This window comes from Martes martes, assembly GCF_963455335.1.
Source record: "Martes martes genome assembly, chromosome: 15".
NCBI classification, from domain to species: Eukaryota; Metazoa; Chordata; class Mammalia; order Carnivora; family Mustelidae; genus Martes; species Martes martes.
This window is the reverse complement of record NC_137903.1, coordinates 2,239,392-2,255,200: the sequence shown is the minus strand read 5'-3', so window position 1 is coordinate 2,255,200 and position 15,809 is coordinate 2,239,392. Positions and strand designations below refer to the sequence as shown.

General features: G+C 61.5%; 1 protein-coding gene across 3 annotated transcripts; it reads left to right on the top strand.

The window, feature by feature from the left end:
- The first annotated feature begins 6,293 nt into the window (after positions 1 to 6,293).
- On the top strand, positions 6,294 to 15,394 carry HDGF (heparin binding growth factor). 3 transcript variants are annotated; one of them, XM_080825233.1, is made up of 6 exons: positions 6,294 to 6,685; positions 12,318 to 12,394; positions 12,508 to 12,646; positions 13,252 to 13,437; positions 13,685 to 13,914; positions 14,093 to 15,394. In XM_080825233.1, exons 1-6 carry the CDS (start codon positions 6,599 to 6,601, stop codon positions 14,097 to 14,099), a joined length of 726 nt encoding a protein of 241 aa, XP_080681359.1. In that variant the 5' UTR covers positions 6,294 to 6,598; the 3' UTR covers positions 14,100 to 15,394. The 3 variants fall into 3 exon arrangements, with proteins under 3 accessions (XP_080681359.1, XP_080681361.1, XP_080681360.1); XM_080825235.1 differs by lacking the exon at positions 6,294 to 6,685 and adding an exon at positions 6,851 to 6,994; XM_080825234.1 differs by lacking the exon at positions 6,294 to 6,685 and adding an exon at positions 7,627 to 7,725.
- Positions 15,395 to 15,809: the final 415 nt, after the last annotated feature.

Genomic DNA, 15,809 nt, shown 5'->3' with positions numbered 1-15,809 from the left:
CCCACCTCGAGCAGACTCGCACAGCACCTAACAACGTCCGAGGAAATGTGTGGGGGGCGAAGGAATGAGTGAGTAGGCGAATGAATGAAGCCCCAAGCCACCGACTATGTGGTGGCGGGAATGGCTTTGCAGCACCTCATTGCCATCTGTCCCCACAGAGGCCACCATCAGCCACACTGCCGTGGGGCCAGTCCTGCCGCCACACTTGGAAGGATGCTGTCTCTCTCCGGAGGGAAGAACAGGGAGGGAACCCAGCGGGGTTCAACCTCCTCAGGCCGGGAAATGACCGTGACTCCTCCTCGCCCATCGTCAGCCGGGGCCCCTCTCCTCCTCCCCAGGCTTCTGTTCCTGGTGTCGGTGAGAGGGGAGTCTGCCCACACAGGGTTGCAGCTCCAGTGAGTCCATCGGGCGACCCTGGCCCCAGACCTCCTCCTTAAAGCCCCAGGGACTCAGGGGAAAGCGGACAGACCTGCAGTTCGTGGCTGTACAGAGTGGAGGGTTTCACGTCTGACCCTGGGCACCCCTGTCTGTAAGCAGCCGGGTCACTGCCTGCACCACCGGTCAGCGAGCTCCAGCAAAGACCGTGGCCGTGACGGGCCTTGTACCTCTTTCATTCTGCACATTGAAGAGAAAAATGAGGAGCGGCCCTTCCTGCAGAATGAGTTGAAATGTGGGCATTCGTGGTCGCTACAGCAGGTGTTACGGGGAGAGAGGATGCCTAACAGCCCACCCGAGGGGGCGGGTTAAGGAACTTGCAGCCCAGCAGCAGGTGGGCATGCAACAGAGCCTCCTGGCGAAGCCCAGGGGGCCCCGAGCTACACCCAGGCAGCAGGAGAAAGTGCAGGGCAGCACCGGGGAGGCTGTGATTTCTGGGCACCAAACAGCTCTGCGTTTGCTTGAAAGTGATATAGAGAGGAGACAACTGGATGACGCGTAAAGGTTGGTCCTGTCTTTGGTCTCTAAGAAGAAAAGTGGGGCAGCTAGGAGAGACAGGTGCCATGGAGACTGCTTTTCTCAAAATCACTTTCTTTATCCCCGAAATCTTGTATCATATGCCCCGTACTAATAACTTACCAAGGAAATTAAACTGAGTTTTTAAAACGGGAATGCGGGCCTCCCGGGGATCGCGAGGTGCTCTGCCCCTTCTCGCTCTGGAAGGTGCAGGGTCTCTCCCCTGAGAGCTACGGAGCTGTCACCGCCGCCACACTTGGGGAGAGTGGAGCACCCCAGGGCCTCGGCCGCCCCCCCACAGGGGACACACCAGCAGCAGGGGCCGGGCTGTGCGCTCTCCCCTGACCTGCCGATCCCAGGCACCCTCCACCTCCGTGCCATTGCCTGGTGAAGTTTCCAGAAGCTCCCATTTCTCTCCTGTCCCAACCCCTTAATGGCTCCCACTGTCAACTAATTAAATATAAATTCTGGGCACTTGGGCCCATGCATTAGGTTTTGTTTTGTTTTGTTTTTAAGTAAGCGCTATACCCAACATGTGGCTTGAACTCTCGACCTTACAATCCAGAGTTACATGCTCTACCCACTGGGCCAACCAGGTGCCCCCCCATTAGTAATATTTTAATTCTTCAACTGACTCTGATGTAGACCTCAAGGGGAAAGCCATTGCCTTGGAGCTGTGCTGTCCAAGGAACCTGCAAGAAGAGAAGCGTTCTGTGTCTGTGGTGTCTGGCACGCTGGCCACCAGCCACGTGAGGTCCCCCCGAGCACCTAAGTGTGGCCTGAGCGACTGAGGAACTGAACATTGAATTACGCTTACTGTTAACCCATTTAAGTTAACATTAAGCACAGTCTTAGAACGGGAATCCAATGATTGTCACGTTTTGTAAAACAGAGCCCTCTTTTTAAAAAATATTTCTTTAGGGGGCACCTGGGTGGCTCAGTGGGTTAAGCTGCTGCCTTCGGCTCAGGTCATGATCTCAGGGTCCTGGGATCAAGTCCCGCATCGGGCTCTCTGCTCGGTGGGAAGCCTGCTTCCCTCTTTCTCTCTCTGCCTGCCTCTCTGCTACTTGTGATCTCTCTCTGTCAAATAAATAAATAAAATCTTTAAAAAAAAAATATTTCTTTAGGGGCGCCTGGATGGCTCAGTTGGTTAAGCGTCTGCCTTCAGGTCAGATCGGGATCCCAGGAATCGAGCCCTGAGTCAGGGCACCTGTTCAACGGGGAGCCTGCTTCCCCCTCTCCCTCTGCCATCCCCCCCACCACGCTCTCTGGCTCCATCTATCAGATAAATAAATAAAGTCCTTAAAAACATATTTCTTTATTATGAAGGCTATTAGACGTATGGAAGAGTTACAACACACGGGCGTTTTCAAGAAAAACAGCTACTATTACACCAGCAGCGAACAGCTAACGCCCCGCAGCCCCCGAACCGCAGCCCCCGCGTTCTAAGGGCTCCCACGGAGCACACACATGCACGGATTCTTGGACGTCCCTCCCCACAGGAAGGTTGCTAACTTGAGGCAGGTCATGGTCGGTCAGTGGTGGGGCTGGGAGTTAAACATGAGCTGAGCCAGCCGCCTCCCCCCATGCCCACCACGGCAGCAGTACCCGCCAGAATGGGCCCAAGGCCAGTGCCCGCGCAGCTGGGCGCAGAGGAGCCCACTTTCTCGAAGTACACGTCACGGAAAGTGTAGAAGGACCATAAATACTGCGGCTGCAAACCCAGCAGGCCCTGACTATGCTCCAGGCTCTGCCCGGAACAGTTTAGATACATGTATTTATTTATTTAACGATTTTATTTATGTATTTGAGAGAGAGCGAGCGCGCGCGGGAGCAGGGCAGAGGAAGAGGCACAAGGAGAAGCAGACTCCCGTGGAGCGGGGAGCCCAACCCCAGGACTCTGGGACCACCCCCCCCCACCCCGTGGAAGGCAGATGCCCAACGAATTGAATCACCCAGGAGCCCCCAGATACATTTATCCGTGCCTGTCCCTTCACAAGCCCTCTTTACAGACATGCAGACTGAGACTCGGGGGTTAGGTAGCTCTGCTAGGATCCCGTGGCCGGGAGGGGCTTGGGCGAGGCCACCGGACCGCTTGGATGCCCTAGTAAAATGCATAAATACACATATCCCCTCTTTTACATCCGAGGGGAGGGGTCAATGGAGACCCATTTTGCAAACCTCTGGTCTGAACCACCCATTCTACCTCCCTGTTCCAGAGGGTAACAGGGGGTGGGGGGGCTTCACACAGAGCCGAGCACGGGAGCTGAACCCCTAACTTGGGAGCCCAGGGGAAGGCAACTGAATTTTCTCTTGAACCTACAGAGCGTCTGAGGTTTTCAGAGGGCCGGGCTCCTCTGCCCTTCACGACACCCCACAAGGTAGTAATCTGTATCACAGTTTTACAGTGGGAGAGAATTTGGTTTAGAAATTCTATCCAAGGGCGCCTGAGTGGCTCAGTGGGTTAAAGCCTCTGCCTTCTGCTCAGGTCATGATCCTGGGATCCTGGGATCGAGTCCCGCATCGGGCTCTCTGCTCAGCAGGGAGCCTGCTTCCCCCTCTCTCTCTGCCTGCCTCTCTGCCTAATTGTGATCTCTGTCTGTCAAATAAAAAAATAAAATCTTAAAAAAAAAAAAAAAAGAAATTCTATCCAAGTCGTTTGCCAAAAGGGAGATTCAAACCAGTTTCCTTGACATGCTAACCCGGGTGGTTTCCACCAGACCACACTGCCCCTTCCCCCAGCTCCCTGAGCACCAGAGCTCCCGCTGCGCTGTTACTCCTCCTTCCCCACAGGGACACTAAGGACCCCACCATGCCCCTGACCTTGGTCCTCCAGAGAGAGGCTTCAGAACCCTACCGTGGGGTCTGCCCTCCCAGTCTCCTCTGCAGCAGGGTCCCGAGTCCCCTGACTTCTGTCCTGACCCCCCTCCCACACACAAGTTGAACCAAACACCAGCATCCACGGAATGATTTCACGGACAAATCTGTGAATTGGTTCCAAGCTGGGCTGGGAATCTGGGGGCCTGTGACCTGTGCGTTTTCCATCCCACCGCTCAAACGGGGGTCCAAAGCAGAAACCCCACCTTGGGGCTTGTTGGAACAGCAGCCGCCCCCAACCATACTGAGTTAGGGTCTGCTTTTCAAGAGGATTCCCAGATGATTCCTGGACCCATTCAAGCGTGCAGGGCACTAAGTTCCACCAGACTCCCAGGGGAGGTCGGCTCATGCCTGCCCCCACCCCCAACTGAGCTTGGCTGGGCTGTTAGGGCCAGCTGTGAGGTGGTTGAGGATGTTATTGTAGGGAAAACTTGGATATTAAATTGCAACCAAAGGGCGGGGGAAATTACTGCAACAAAGGGAATCATGATAGTTTCTCCGCAGATGCAACCAGCATCTGCCGGTGGACTGGATGGCGGCCTGAGAGACTTGTGGAAGGGTTTGGAGGCCTTGCAGCTACCTGTTGGGACGCAGCAGCGTGGAGAGATGGGGCTCTCGGGGGCTGCACTACATTGGAGAACAGTTTAGAACACGTTTGTTGTGCTGAATGTCTCCTATCTCTAACACCGGCCTGGACACGTAAAGGAAATATATTGGGGGACAGGATTAACTGAGGCAGCCTTAGGAACCTGTGACAAGACTCTGCTAACAACACGAACAGAGAGAAGGGCAGGATCAGAACCACCCCACTGACAACAGTTCACGCCGGAACAACCCGCCGCGCAAACAACTGGAACCCGGGAGCTGTGTTGCAACAAGCTCGGGTTTGCTACTGAAACACGTCAGCAAGTGTGCGGCTGAGGCCATGCCTGGCTCTTTCTTTGCACCGGGAGTGTCCCTTTGCGACAGGAGTGCCTGTGGACAGGGCCAGAGGGACTCCTATTACAAGGGGGAACTATGCCTAGAGGGCACACTGTTATGAAAGCAAAACCCATGAAATGCATTGCCGTAAGGACGGAATGCACACCAGCGGCGGGCTGGTACGACCGTGCGGAGCAGGGTCGGTTAACACGGAGCGGCCATCCCACGCCTCCCAAGTCCGGGTCAGGAAGCGGGCTCAGGGAAGTTCAAGGGGTCCCTGTTCTCAGGAGCAGGGTGTGGACCTGGGCCTTTTGGCTACATCCTGGGCTTCCTTGCAGGAAGACTTTGCATGTGCTCTGAAATGCGTTGGGAAACTTGTGGTTAGAAAAGCGCGCCTGCCTATTTTACCTATTCAAATCCAGAATACGCAGTTGCAAAATTTCAAGGATCTCAGAAGTGCCGTAAGAGATCCAAATATTTTTTTTAATTTTTAAAAAAGATTTTTTTTTTATTTATTTGACAGAGATCACAAGTAGGTGGAGTGGCACGCAGAGAGAGAGGGGGAAGCAGGCTCCGCGTTGAGCATGGACCCCATGCGGGGCTCCATCCCAGGACCCTGAGATCATGACCTGAGCCGAAGGCAGAGGCTCAACCGACTGAGCCACGCAGGAGCCCCAAATATCTTATTTCTAAGAGACCATAGGAGCCTGGATTTCAGCAAATCCAAGAAGTAATTACTACAGTTCTGTTTGGCTTAATGGGAAGAGACCAGAGTTCAAGTTTTGGCTCCACCCCTTGTCAACCTAGAAGCCGGACTGAAACGGAATATGGAATCCAGCAGAATCCCTCATTCTCTGACGCCAGCTCCAAGTCACCACCTCTGTGAAGCCTTCCCAGATTCTGCCCCATTCCCCCTCTCCCTCCCCAGAGAGGCAGTGTCCGGCTCCCCGGCCTTCACGGTGTGGTTTACTGGCGGTTTGGGATTTACTGGCCTTGTGCGGTGTCCCCCCACCCCCACCCCGAGAACAGGGACCGTCTTTGCAGGCTCAGCGGTGGCAGAGTCCAGACAGCTTTTGCCAGAAAGTAGCGCCCAGAACGTGGCCCCTCCGTGCCACGAGCCCTCGGACACCTCCCGACTCCCAAACTCGAGCCTCTCCCCTCCGCCGAGACCGCTCGGACCCCCGGGCGTCTGCACGTCGGTGCCCCGCAAGCACTGGGGGACACGGAGGGGGGGAGGGCAGGGAGAGCCCGCGCGCACACGGGCTCCCGCGGCCGCGTCGAGCCCCGCGTGCGAGCGCCCCCCGGGCCAGGGGAGGGGCGCCAGGCCGCTCCGTCCAGCCGGGCGCCAGCTCCTCCCGGCGGGCGTGCGGGCGGGCGCCCCCCGACAGCCGCACACAAAGCCCGCTCGGCCAGCTCGGCGCTCGACTCCTCACGCCTGTGCCGCCGCGCGCCGCCGGGCGGCCCCGGGTTGGGCGTCGGGCCGCGGCAGGCCCGGGGCGTCGAGCGCCGCGCGCATCGAACCGGCGCGGGAGGGGGAGGGGAGCGGGGGAGGAGGGGGAGGGGGCCGGCGGGGGAGGAGGAAGAGGCCTCGCGCCGAGGAGGGAGCAATTGAATTTCAAACACAAACAACCGCACGAGCGCGCAGCACCGCGTCGCCGCATCCGCGCCCGCCCCGTCCGAGCGGCGCGGGCGCACAGCCGTGGCCGCGCCGGAGCTGGGGCCGGGGGCCGCCATCGAGGCGGGGGCCGCGCGAGGGCCGGAGCGCAGCGGCGCCGCCACCGCCGCGCGCGCAAACTTGGGCTCACGCTCGCCGGCGCGGCGCGGAGCCCGGGGCTCCCGGAGCCCCGCCATGTCGCGCTCCAACCGGCAGAAGGAGTACAAGTGCGGGGACCTGGTGTTCGCCAAGATGAAGGGCTACCCGCACTGGCCGGCCCGGGTGAGCAGCGCGGCCCGCCGCCCCGGCCCCGGGCTGGGTTGCGTAACACCCGGGGGGACGCGGGCGCCCCGCGCGGAGGGGCGCGGGCGGGGGGCGGCCGAGTCGCCGGCTCGCTGCGAGCGTGTCCGCGGCCCCCCCCGCCGGTTACATAATGGTGGGGGCGGGGGGCCCCCCGAGGCTGGCGGCGTGGGGCGCGCGGCCTGGGCTGGGGCCGTCGGGAACCCCTCCCGGGCGCCCGGGGACCCCCTTAGAGACCCCCGGTGTCGTCCCTAATCGCTGCCCCTGGTCGGACCCCGCTCGCACCGAAAGGTAGCAGGAGGGTCCCCGCCGGGAGGGCTGTGTGGAGGCGGAGTTCGCTTCTGGAAAACTTTGGTTCGGGGCGGCCGAGAGAGGGCTGAAGTTGGGAGGGTCGAGGAGTGTTTGGGGGCGGCGTAAGGGGGGATCTGCCTGGCTCGGAAGTTCTCCGCCAGGACCCCTCGCTCCGCAGCCCCACAAAAGTGTTCCTCCATATGCTGGCAACTCAGACGGGGGGCTGAGGGTGGCACGGCCCTGGGAGGCCGGGAGGTGCAGTCCAGGCTGCCTCTTCCTGGAGGCGGGGTGGGGGGAGCCCGAGCTGCTGCTCCCCCTCGGATAGGATCCTCCCGCCGCAACGGCCCGGTCTGCCATGTGGTTGAGTCAGCCCGCCAATACGCGCCCCCCCTCTCCAGCACCTGGCCAGGTGGGAGGGTGGCGCCCGAAAGCCCAACCTGGTGTGCGCATCAGGTTTCCCCTAAGCACTGGGTCAGCTCAAATAAGGGGAGAGGGGGAGGCAGGTGGCTGGAGGAGGTCGGGGGTGTCACGGGGTGGGGGGGGGGCAGTTGTCTCTGGCAGCTTCAAAGTTGGTCTGGAGAGGCCTTTGGAATTGGGAGGGGGTGTGACTGTCCCCTAGAGGTGGGACTCAGGAGAACTGAACAGGAGGGCAGAGAGCAGTGGGTGGAGGGCAGTTTCCAGGCCAGGCGGCCAAGAGCGGAGCGGCCTCCAGGCTTTGGGTTCCTCTCCGCGTGAGTCTATGTCCTTATGGTTGCAGACCCTGCTGGAGCTGGGGAAAGTTGCCCCAGGCTCCGCTGCACCTAGTTCAGATGGCCAGGCCGACTTTGGGGGCCACTTAGGCCCCTTCCTCACTCTATATCCCCTCTTGAGCAGCGTACGTAATCCTGTATCCCTTGAGCTCCTTGTTCCCTGAAACTTCTAGATGTCCAGCCTGTGAATGGAAGGAAGGACAGGGAGAAGTGAGGCTCTCCCAGCTTTCAGGGCCTCCTAAGAGCCTGGGCCGTGGGGGGTGCTGGAAGCAGCACCCTGCCTGGTGTGCACATGGCGTGTGTGACGTGTGGACCGTGGTGTACTTTACCCTGCACCTTTGATCCGTCCGGCTTCTTGGCCCGGACGCCAAGGCCCTGTTGGGCCCGGCAGGAACTGAACCCAGGACTTTACTGCTCCTACCTCCTGGAGGTGGGACAAAGTCTGGAGGCTGGCCCAGGCCCCTGGGGGGGGGGTGCAGCTGGAATGTGGGTTGCGGGGAACTCTTTCCCGGATCAGGGAAGAGAAAGAAGGGAGGGGGACACAGGGGCCCACATTGGGCCCCATGGGGTAGAGCTTCAGGGTGAGGCTAGGTTGGGGATGCCCTCCTGTCTTGTCTTCTCTCTGGACCTCCAGGACAGAAGGTGGGGACAGGAAGACAGGTCTTCCTTTTGAGGCCTGGGCCTTGTAGATAGAGTTTGGCTTGGGGAGGGCAGGTCAGACTGGATGGCAAGAAGGTGCCACCGCAAGCCTGTGCTCTGGCTTCTGTGACATCAGGGGAATGGTCCACCCAAGGCTCTTACCTCCCAGATGAATCCCCCTCGCACGTGGAGAGAACAGACCAGTCCGAGCCTCCTCCTCGTGCTGGGATGCTGCCTTAGCCCTAGACGGACAGAGTCTGAAGGGGCCTGGCCCCTCCTGAGAGGGAGGAGGAGTGTGGGACCCTCACCCTCATCCTGATGGACAGCCCCACCTAATCTAAGAGACAGAATCCTCAGCCATGGCCAAGGGCCCTGCTTCTGGGGAGGACGGCTGACTGGGGGTGAGGCAGGGAGAGGCCCGGCCAGAGGGGCCACGTGGTCGGCAAGACCTGCCTGGAGTGGAGGGTGACTCCGTCTTCACCAGCTCCTTTCCCTCGTCCTCCTGCTTGACTTCTTGGGGGATCTCCAGGCACTTAGCCATTAACCTCCAAGACTCAGGCATTTTTTCCCTCCCAGGTTCCTTCCTCCTCTCTGCTTCCTGTTTCACAATCCCAGAGAACCTGAGCAGCCAGAGGGCCTCACCCAGCTCACTGCCCCTGCCCCCCTCCCCCACGGCTAGGCCCCACCTTCTCTTTTCTGTCTCTCCGGCTTGCCACACTTTCCCGGCCCCAACTGTCTCCTGCCCCAGATTTTCTGGTTCCTGGGTCAGGTCGGGCCTGGCCCTGGGTGTGGTGGTCAGAGCCCTGGCTGGCAGGCCGTGTGGGCTTAGCCTTCCCTGCTCCCTTCCTCCGTGTGGGCTGGCCGCCCTGGGCTGGCCCTGGGCTCAGCTTGATCTGAGGCTGGGGAGTCGCCCGCTTTCTGCACCTGGGAGCTTCAGCTCCCTTAGACCTCAGAGGGTGGCCATGGGCTCTGGGAGGACCTGAGTCATGTGCTCAGCTCTGTGTGATGCAGCAAGTGCAGAGGGCTGCGCACAGAGTGGATAGGCCCCAGCCTGGGAGGGTGGACCTTCTGGATTCCTGGTGTGGCTGAGAAGCCTCGGAGCCCCCTCCACTGTTGGCCAGTGTGTGTGGGGGGGGTGCGGTGGGGCCCCCAGCCCTCCTCTGGCCCCACCCTGACCCACTTAGCCTTGAGTCACTTGTTCTGAGTCACAGCCTGGATATAAAGCCTGGGAGACATATGTCTGTATTGGGGGTACAGGCCTCCCCTGAGACCTCATGTCCTCTATGTGGAGGAAGAACCGCCCTTTGCTTCAAAATGGAAGAAATGATGTTCCCTTTGTAGCTTGAAGGATGGAAGGGATTTTTCCCCGGTGGAGGTGAGGGGCTGGGACTTGCATTAAGTGGAAGGAGCTCCCCTCTCCTGGCACCTCCCCCACAGGAACCTGCAGTCAAGGGGCGGCGGGGGTGGGGTTGGCCCTGTTGGGGTAGGTGCCCACCTGCCCAGGCCGCTGGCTTCGTCGTTCCTCCAGACCCACCCTTTATGTGGAGGGGTCAGCAGGGTGGCTGTATCTGGCTAGTCGTTCTGTTTTTAATTCCCATCCATTCTTTTGTTTCTCCTCCGCCCCTGAGGCTGGGCAGCTGGTGGCCTCCTGGGTCCCCCGTCACACGGCATGGCCTCCCATGACCTCCCATGGCCCGTGCCTGGGAGCAGCCCTGCCCTGGCTGTGCTCCTTGGGAGAACTTCTGGCCCCTCCTTCTTGAGCCTCAGTTTCTTATTTCGGCCCTCCAGCAGGTTAACACCCGGCTCAGGTGTGACCACCCAGAATGCAGAGCGCGAGGTTCCCTGCTGTGCTCCCAGCAAGACCCTTTGCTCCCCAGCCCTACCCCTTGTTTCTGGGGCTGAGATCCTCGGAGAGGAGGCCCAGGGCTTCTGCTATTGTCCTGAGCCTGTCTCTGGGGACCTCTAAGCTTTGGAGGCTCGCATTTTGTTTTTTGCTTGCCCCCCTCTGAGAGGGGGTGGGGAGCTGGCTGGTCCCAAGACCCAGGTGTCCTGGCTGGGAACCGACCCCTCCTGTGCCTGCACCCACGGGCTGGCTTCCTGAGAAGGGCCTGGGCCCTCCAGCCCTAGCTGTGGTTTCAAGCTGCAGCCTGGGACCCAGGTGCCAGACTCCAGGCTCGGGGGTGGGGTGTGTTAGTGTCCCCTCCTCCCCAATCCGGAGAGAGGGCCTGGGGGGGAGGGGTGGTCACATTCCTGGTTGCTGAGTGGCCCTGGGGGCGGGGTGGGTTGTCATGGCGATGGGGATCCTGTTTGTGGGGGGGGAACTGCGTGCCTTTCCACCCCCTGCTATCACACCCCAAGCTCTTGGTCATGGGGAGGGCCCAGTTAGTGCTGGGCCTTCCTGAGGGGAGGAGCCGGACCTCTGTCCCCAGAGGCCACAGGGCAAGGGGGGAGGTGCCCAGGGACCTGAAGGCTCCATGCCTGGAGCAAGATGCCCCCCGATTCAGGCCCAGGGCCCCACCCCCTCTCCTGGGTGTGTCTCAGCTGGTTTCCAGCCCCCCAGCCTCCTCAGCGGCCCAGGTCAGGCCCTGCGTCCCAGTCTCTGTGTTAATCACCGCCTTGGCCTGGCCGTGTGGGTCCTATCTGTGCCTGGGGCCTCGGTCAACATGGCCACCTGGCCTGTGTCCGGCGGGAAGCCAGGCTGCTGGGGCGGCTGCAAGTGTTGCTGGGAGTTGTAGTCCCCCCGCCCCTCCGCCCCCAGCTCAGCTTGACCTGGGCTTCCAGGGCCTGGTCTGGGGAGGCTGCTGGGGCCGCTGCCTGTCCATTTCCCCGACCGCAGACCTCTGCACCTTCCCCACCACGGTGTTCCTCGTGCCCGTGGGATGTGGGGGACGGGGAGGGGTCAAGTCAGGAGACCAACTCAGACCCTCACGAACTTCCCCTGTCATTTTGGGGGGCCTGTTTGCTCCTGTGTAAAACGAGTGTCTGACTGACCTCAGGCGTCTTTCAAAGTGCTCCTCAGAGGCCTGTGGCGTTGCCTGGGGGGGGGGTGTCAGGTTGGGGGGGGTGTCAGGTGGGCAGCCCTCGGCCTTGCCCCTGTCCCCGGACCAGAACCGGCCACCTGCTGGTTCCTGCGGCAGATCTTCGCCTGAGCCTGGACTGAGCCTGCTGTGTGTGTGCTAGGCACCTCGCAGGGGGTACAGACAGACCAGCTCTCAGGTCTCAGGGCAGGTGCAAGGCTGAGTCCGCACGGGCCGTGCTCAGATACTCCCGCGGGTGACCCTGACCCAGGCGCTCTGAAGGAGAGGGGATGAGCCTTCTGTGAGGGGAAGGCTCCCCGGGACTGAGTGAGTGTGGGAGACCAGAGGCCAGCGTCTGTCCGGGGAGGAGGGCTCGCACCTGAGGGCTGGGCTGCGGGCCAGGCCATGGCCATTGAATCCTTACCCACCGGACGGCTTAAGTGCCTTGACACGCTCCATTTTACAGATGAGGTAACTGAGGTCGGGGACGTTGACTGCGTTGCCCCAGGTCTTCCAAGTATATTGGTGGCAGCATGGGGATTCGGACCTTGGTGCCCGGGAGGAGGTGAATGGGTGGGCCCTCCGGTGAGCCAGCGGCACGAAGGGCTCGAGGCAGCACCTGGATGGTGGGCACAGTGGCTTGTAGGCGGGCAGTAGCCCAGTGAGCCCGAGGGGAGAGGTGGCCCTGGCTGGGCTGGGCTGTCGAGGCCACGGAGCAGGTCCCGGCTCCAGGCTTCCACGGGGCTTCTTGTCTGACTCTGAACGAAGTCCTGCTGCTTAAAAGGCTTTAAACACCACCTCGGGGATCTCCCGGGTCCGTCTCAGTCTGGTTTTACGCAAAAGTGTCTTGGAGGCCGGCCTCAGGCCCAGACTCTACCTCAGGACTCCACTCACTGGCTTCCCTCATCTTGCTCGCAGATCGACGAGATGCCGGAGGCCGCCGTGAAATCCACAGCCAACAAGTACCAAGTCTTTTTTTTCGGGACCCATGAGACGTGAGTGAGGGGCTGGAGGTGGGGCGGTCAGAGGCTGATCTGGCGCCCCTCCCGCTGGGGCTGCGCAGCTCACCAGCCAGGGCTCCAGAGCACAGTCTCCCCTCTCTCCCCAGGGCATTCCTGGGCCCCAAAGACCTCTTCCCGTACGAGGAGTCCAAGGAGAAGTTCGGCAAGCCCAACAAGAGGAAAGGCTTCAGCGAGGGGCTGTGGGAGATTGAGAACAACCCCACTGTCAAGGCCTCTGGCTACCAGGTGAGCGGCTGTCCGCCCCAGAGACCCCCTGGGAAGCAGGTGTGGCCACTGGCTCCGGAGCCCACGGGACCGGAATGTTTAGCCTGCAGGAGTGGGGGTAGGGGTGGGGGTGGGGGAGGCCCTGCAGGAGGGGCTGGGGTCGCAGGGGGTGGGGTGCGTGGCGTGGGGGGCAAGGACAGGACAGAGGCGGTAAGTGGGGACAGCCCTTTACGGGGCCTAGTGTGAGAGTAGGACTCAGCCTGAACTCTTTCCACAAAGGCTTCCAGGAGGAGGTGCTCGTGAGCCGGGCAGGATGAGGCGGGAGGGTGGGGGGCGGGGGTCGGCGGGGAAAGGGTCCCAGCTCCCTTCGGGAGAAGTTGACCCGAGGTTTTGCCTCCTGCTCCAGCCCTCCCCCCTCCTGCACAGAGCCCTGCCTGCCCGGCCAGTGGGTTTAGCCCGGGGCTAATCCGACAGAGGTGGGTCTCAAATCACTCGTGAGACTGGGCACCTGGGGGCGGGCGGGGGCGAGGTGGGAGAAGGAAGGAGTGAGTGGCCGCGGGTGGGTCCGGGGAGGGGCCCCGTGGGGCCCCCGCTGGTGCCACTCAGCCCCTCCCATCTCCGCGCAGTCCGCCCCGAAGAAGAGCGCTGTGGACGAGCCTGAGCCCGAGCCCGAAGCCACGGAGGGGGACGGTGACAAGAAGGGGAGCGCCGAGGGTAGCAGTGATGAGGAGGGGAAGCTGGTCATCGACGAGCCGGCCAAGGACAAGAACGAGAAGGGGGCGCTGAAGAGGAGAGCAGGGGACACGCTGGAGGTGACGGACACCACCTGGAGCCGCGGAGGGGGGTGGGCAGGCAGCAGCTACTTCAGGGACATCCTGATCTTGGGGAGACCAGCTCCTAGTCTGGGGTCCCTAGATCTTTCAGCTGGCAGAGGACTGGGGAAGCAGACAGCGGGTGTGTCCAGGAAGGAGCCTCTCTGGAAGGGGGGGCGCTCTGCTAGGTGGCTGGGGTCCTCCCTCTCTGGCCTCAGTGGACCTCATCTCTGCCAATCCTCCCTAGGACTCCCCTAAACGTCCCAAGGAGGCAGAAGACCCTGAAGGGGAGGAGAAGGAAGTAGCCCCCTTGGAGGGTGAGAGGCCCCTCCCTGTGGAGGTGGAGAACAGCACCCCCTCGGAGCCCAGCTCTGGCCGGGGCCCTCCTCAAGAGGAGGAGGAGGAAGAGGAGGAGGAGGAGGAGGAAGAGGCTGCCAAGGAAGATGCTGAGGCCCCAGGCATCAGAGATCATGAGAGGTGAGGGAGCCCCCTGCCCTGAGGCAGCTGGGCTGGGGGGGCCCGGCCACCCGTGGAGAGGAGGAGGAGGGCCTGTGGCAGAGGCAGGGTGGGCTCCCCCAGGAGACTGGCCCTGGCTGGGGTGTGGCCGGCAGAAGGCCCCGCGATAACCCTTCTCCCCTCCAACCCTCCCCCGCAGCCTGTAGCCACCAATGTTTCAAGAGGAGCCCCTGCCCCGTTCCTGCTGCTGTCTGGGTGCTACTGGGGAAACTGGCCATGGCCTGCAAACTGGGAACCCCCCCCCCCGCTCTCCCCTTCCACTCACTCCCCCCACTCCAAGCCCAGCCTCTGGAGATTGACCTGGACGGGGCAGGCCACCTGGCCCTCACCTCCGTGTCCCCAACACCCTGTGATCTGATCTGAGTCAGGGCCCTGTTTTCTGCTTCATGGGCTGAGATGCGACCATGGTGTCCCTGCCTGCCTGGAGCTGTTTCTGAGGGTATCCGGTGGGGCCTGGACTGGCTGTTTCCACCTCCCGACACCTCCTCCCCGCCCCCCTCCCCCAGCATTCTGGACCTCTGGGTTAGCTGGGATCAGAGGTAGGAGTGGAAAGGCTGGAGAAGAGACAGCAGGGTCGGCTTCTGGGCCTGAGAAGGGCAGTCTTCAAGTTGGGGAGGAGGGTGGGCAGGAGGATGGCGTCTTCGTGCACTCCTGTCCCTTCCTCCCATACCTATTATCCCAGCCACCTAGATTCAGGGAAAGTGGGACAGCTTGTGGGGGAGGGCTCCCTTCCATAAATCCTTGATGATTGGCAACACCCTTCCTTTTGGAGACCCCAGGAGTTCTAGGAGTTGTAGCTGATCATCAAAAGATTGGGGCCTCCTGAGATGGGCAGGGTTGGCCTCACCCAGCGAGGGGGGGAGTGCTGAGGAGTATCTGTGCCCCCCTTGATCTCTGCCCTGGGGAGACCCCTAGCCCTGTCCCCTCCCCACGTGCTCAAGGCCAGCCTACAGTCATATATGTCACCCAGACATAAAGGAAAAGACACATTTTTTAGGAAATGTTTTTAATAAAAAAAAACTACAAAAAAAAAAATTTAAAGACCCCATCCCTTCGTGTGCCCCCCTCCTCCTCACTCCTTCCCCCACTGTTGCCCCCACTTCCGAAGTGCACTGGGAGGCTCCCCTTCTGTTTGGGGTCTGACGACTTTTCTTTCTGTAGCTGGGGCTTTGGTGTTCCTTCTCTTGTCACTGCCCATTCACACCCCCCACCCGGTCTCCTCAGTGTCGTCACCAGACCCGAACCCCACTGAGAGGACAGGGAAGGAAGTGCCCTCGCCCAGCCTCTCGCACGTGGTCTCTCTGCCTCTCTCCGGTCTCCTGTCTCCCCTCGCCCCCTCCCTCGGGCTCTGATGAAAACTTGCTGACTGTAGCTTTGGGAGTGTAGCTCCGAGAACCGTAGCCGATTTCAGTTCTAGGACAATAAAACCCGTTGATTACTAGATCGGATCCGACTGCTGCTTGGGGGGGGAGGCTCGGGAGGGTCCGCGGCGGCGGAGATCCCCTTCTCGGGTGGGGTGGGCGCTGCAAGTGCGCGTCCGCCGCACCCCTCGCTCCACGCCTGCGGGCCCTGGGAGGCCTCGGCGCGGGGCTGGCCGGAGCGGGGTGGTGAGCCCCGGCCCGGCCCGCGCCGGCCCGGCCCCCGCCGGCCCGGGACGGGAGCTGCTCCGTCGGGTCAGAGCTGGGGCTGCCCGCCAGCCCAGGCGGTGGGGAAGGGCCGGGGGGCCGCGAGCGGGGTCCTCCCACGGCCCCGAGTCGCGGGGAGCGGCCGGGGCAGGTCATCTCCCGGCCTCCCAGAGCTGACATTTTGTGACAAGCCCATCGACTAGCCTTCGAAGGGCCCACGTTGCACCCCTT

Coding starts and splice junctions, on each gene's coding strand:
- HDGF (XM_080825233.1), top strand. CDS start 6,599: ATGTCGCGCTCCAACCGGCAGAAGGAGTACAAGTGCGGGGACCTGGTG. Junction 12,647..13,251: donor TCAAGGCCTCTGGCTACCAG/GTGAGCGGCTGT, acceptor ATCTCCGCGCAG/TCCGCCCCGAAGAAGAGCGC. Junction 13,438..13,684: donor GAGCAGGGGACACGCTGGAG/GTGACGGACACC, acceptor AATCCTCCCTAG/GACTCCCCTAAACGTCCCAA.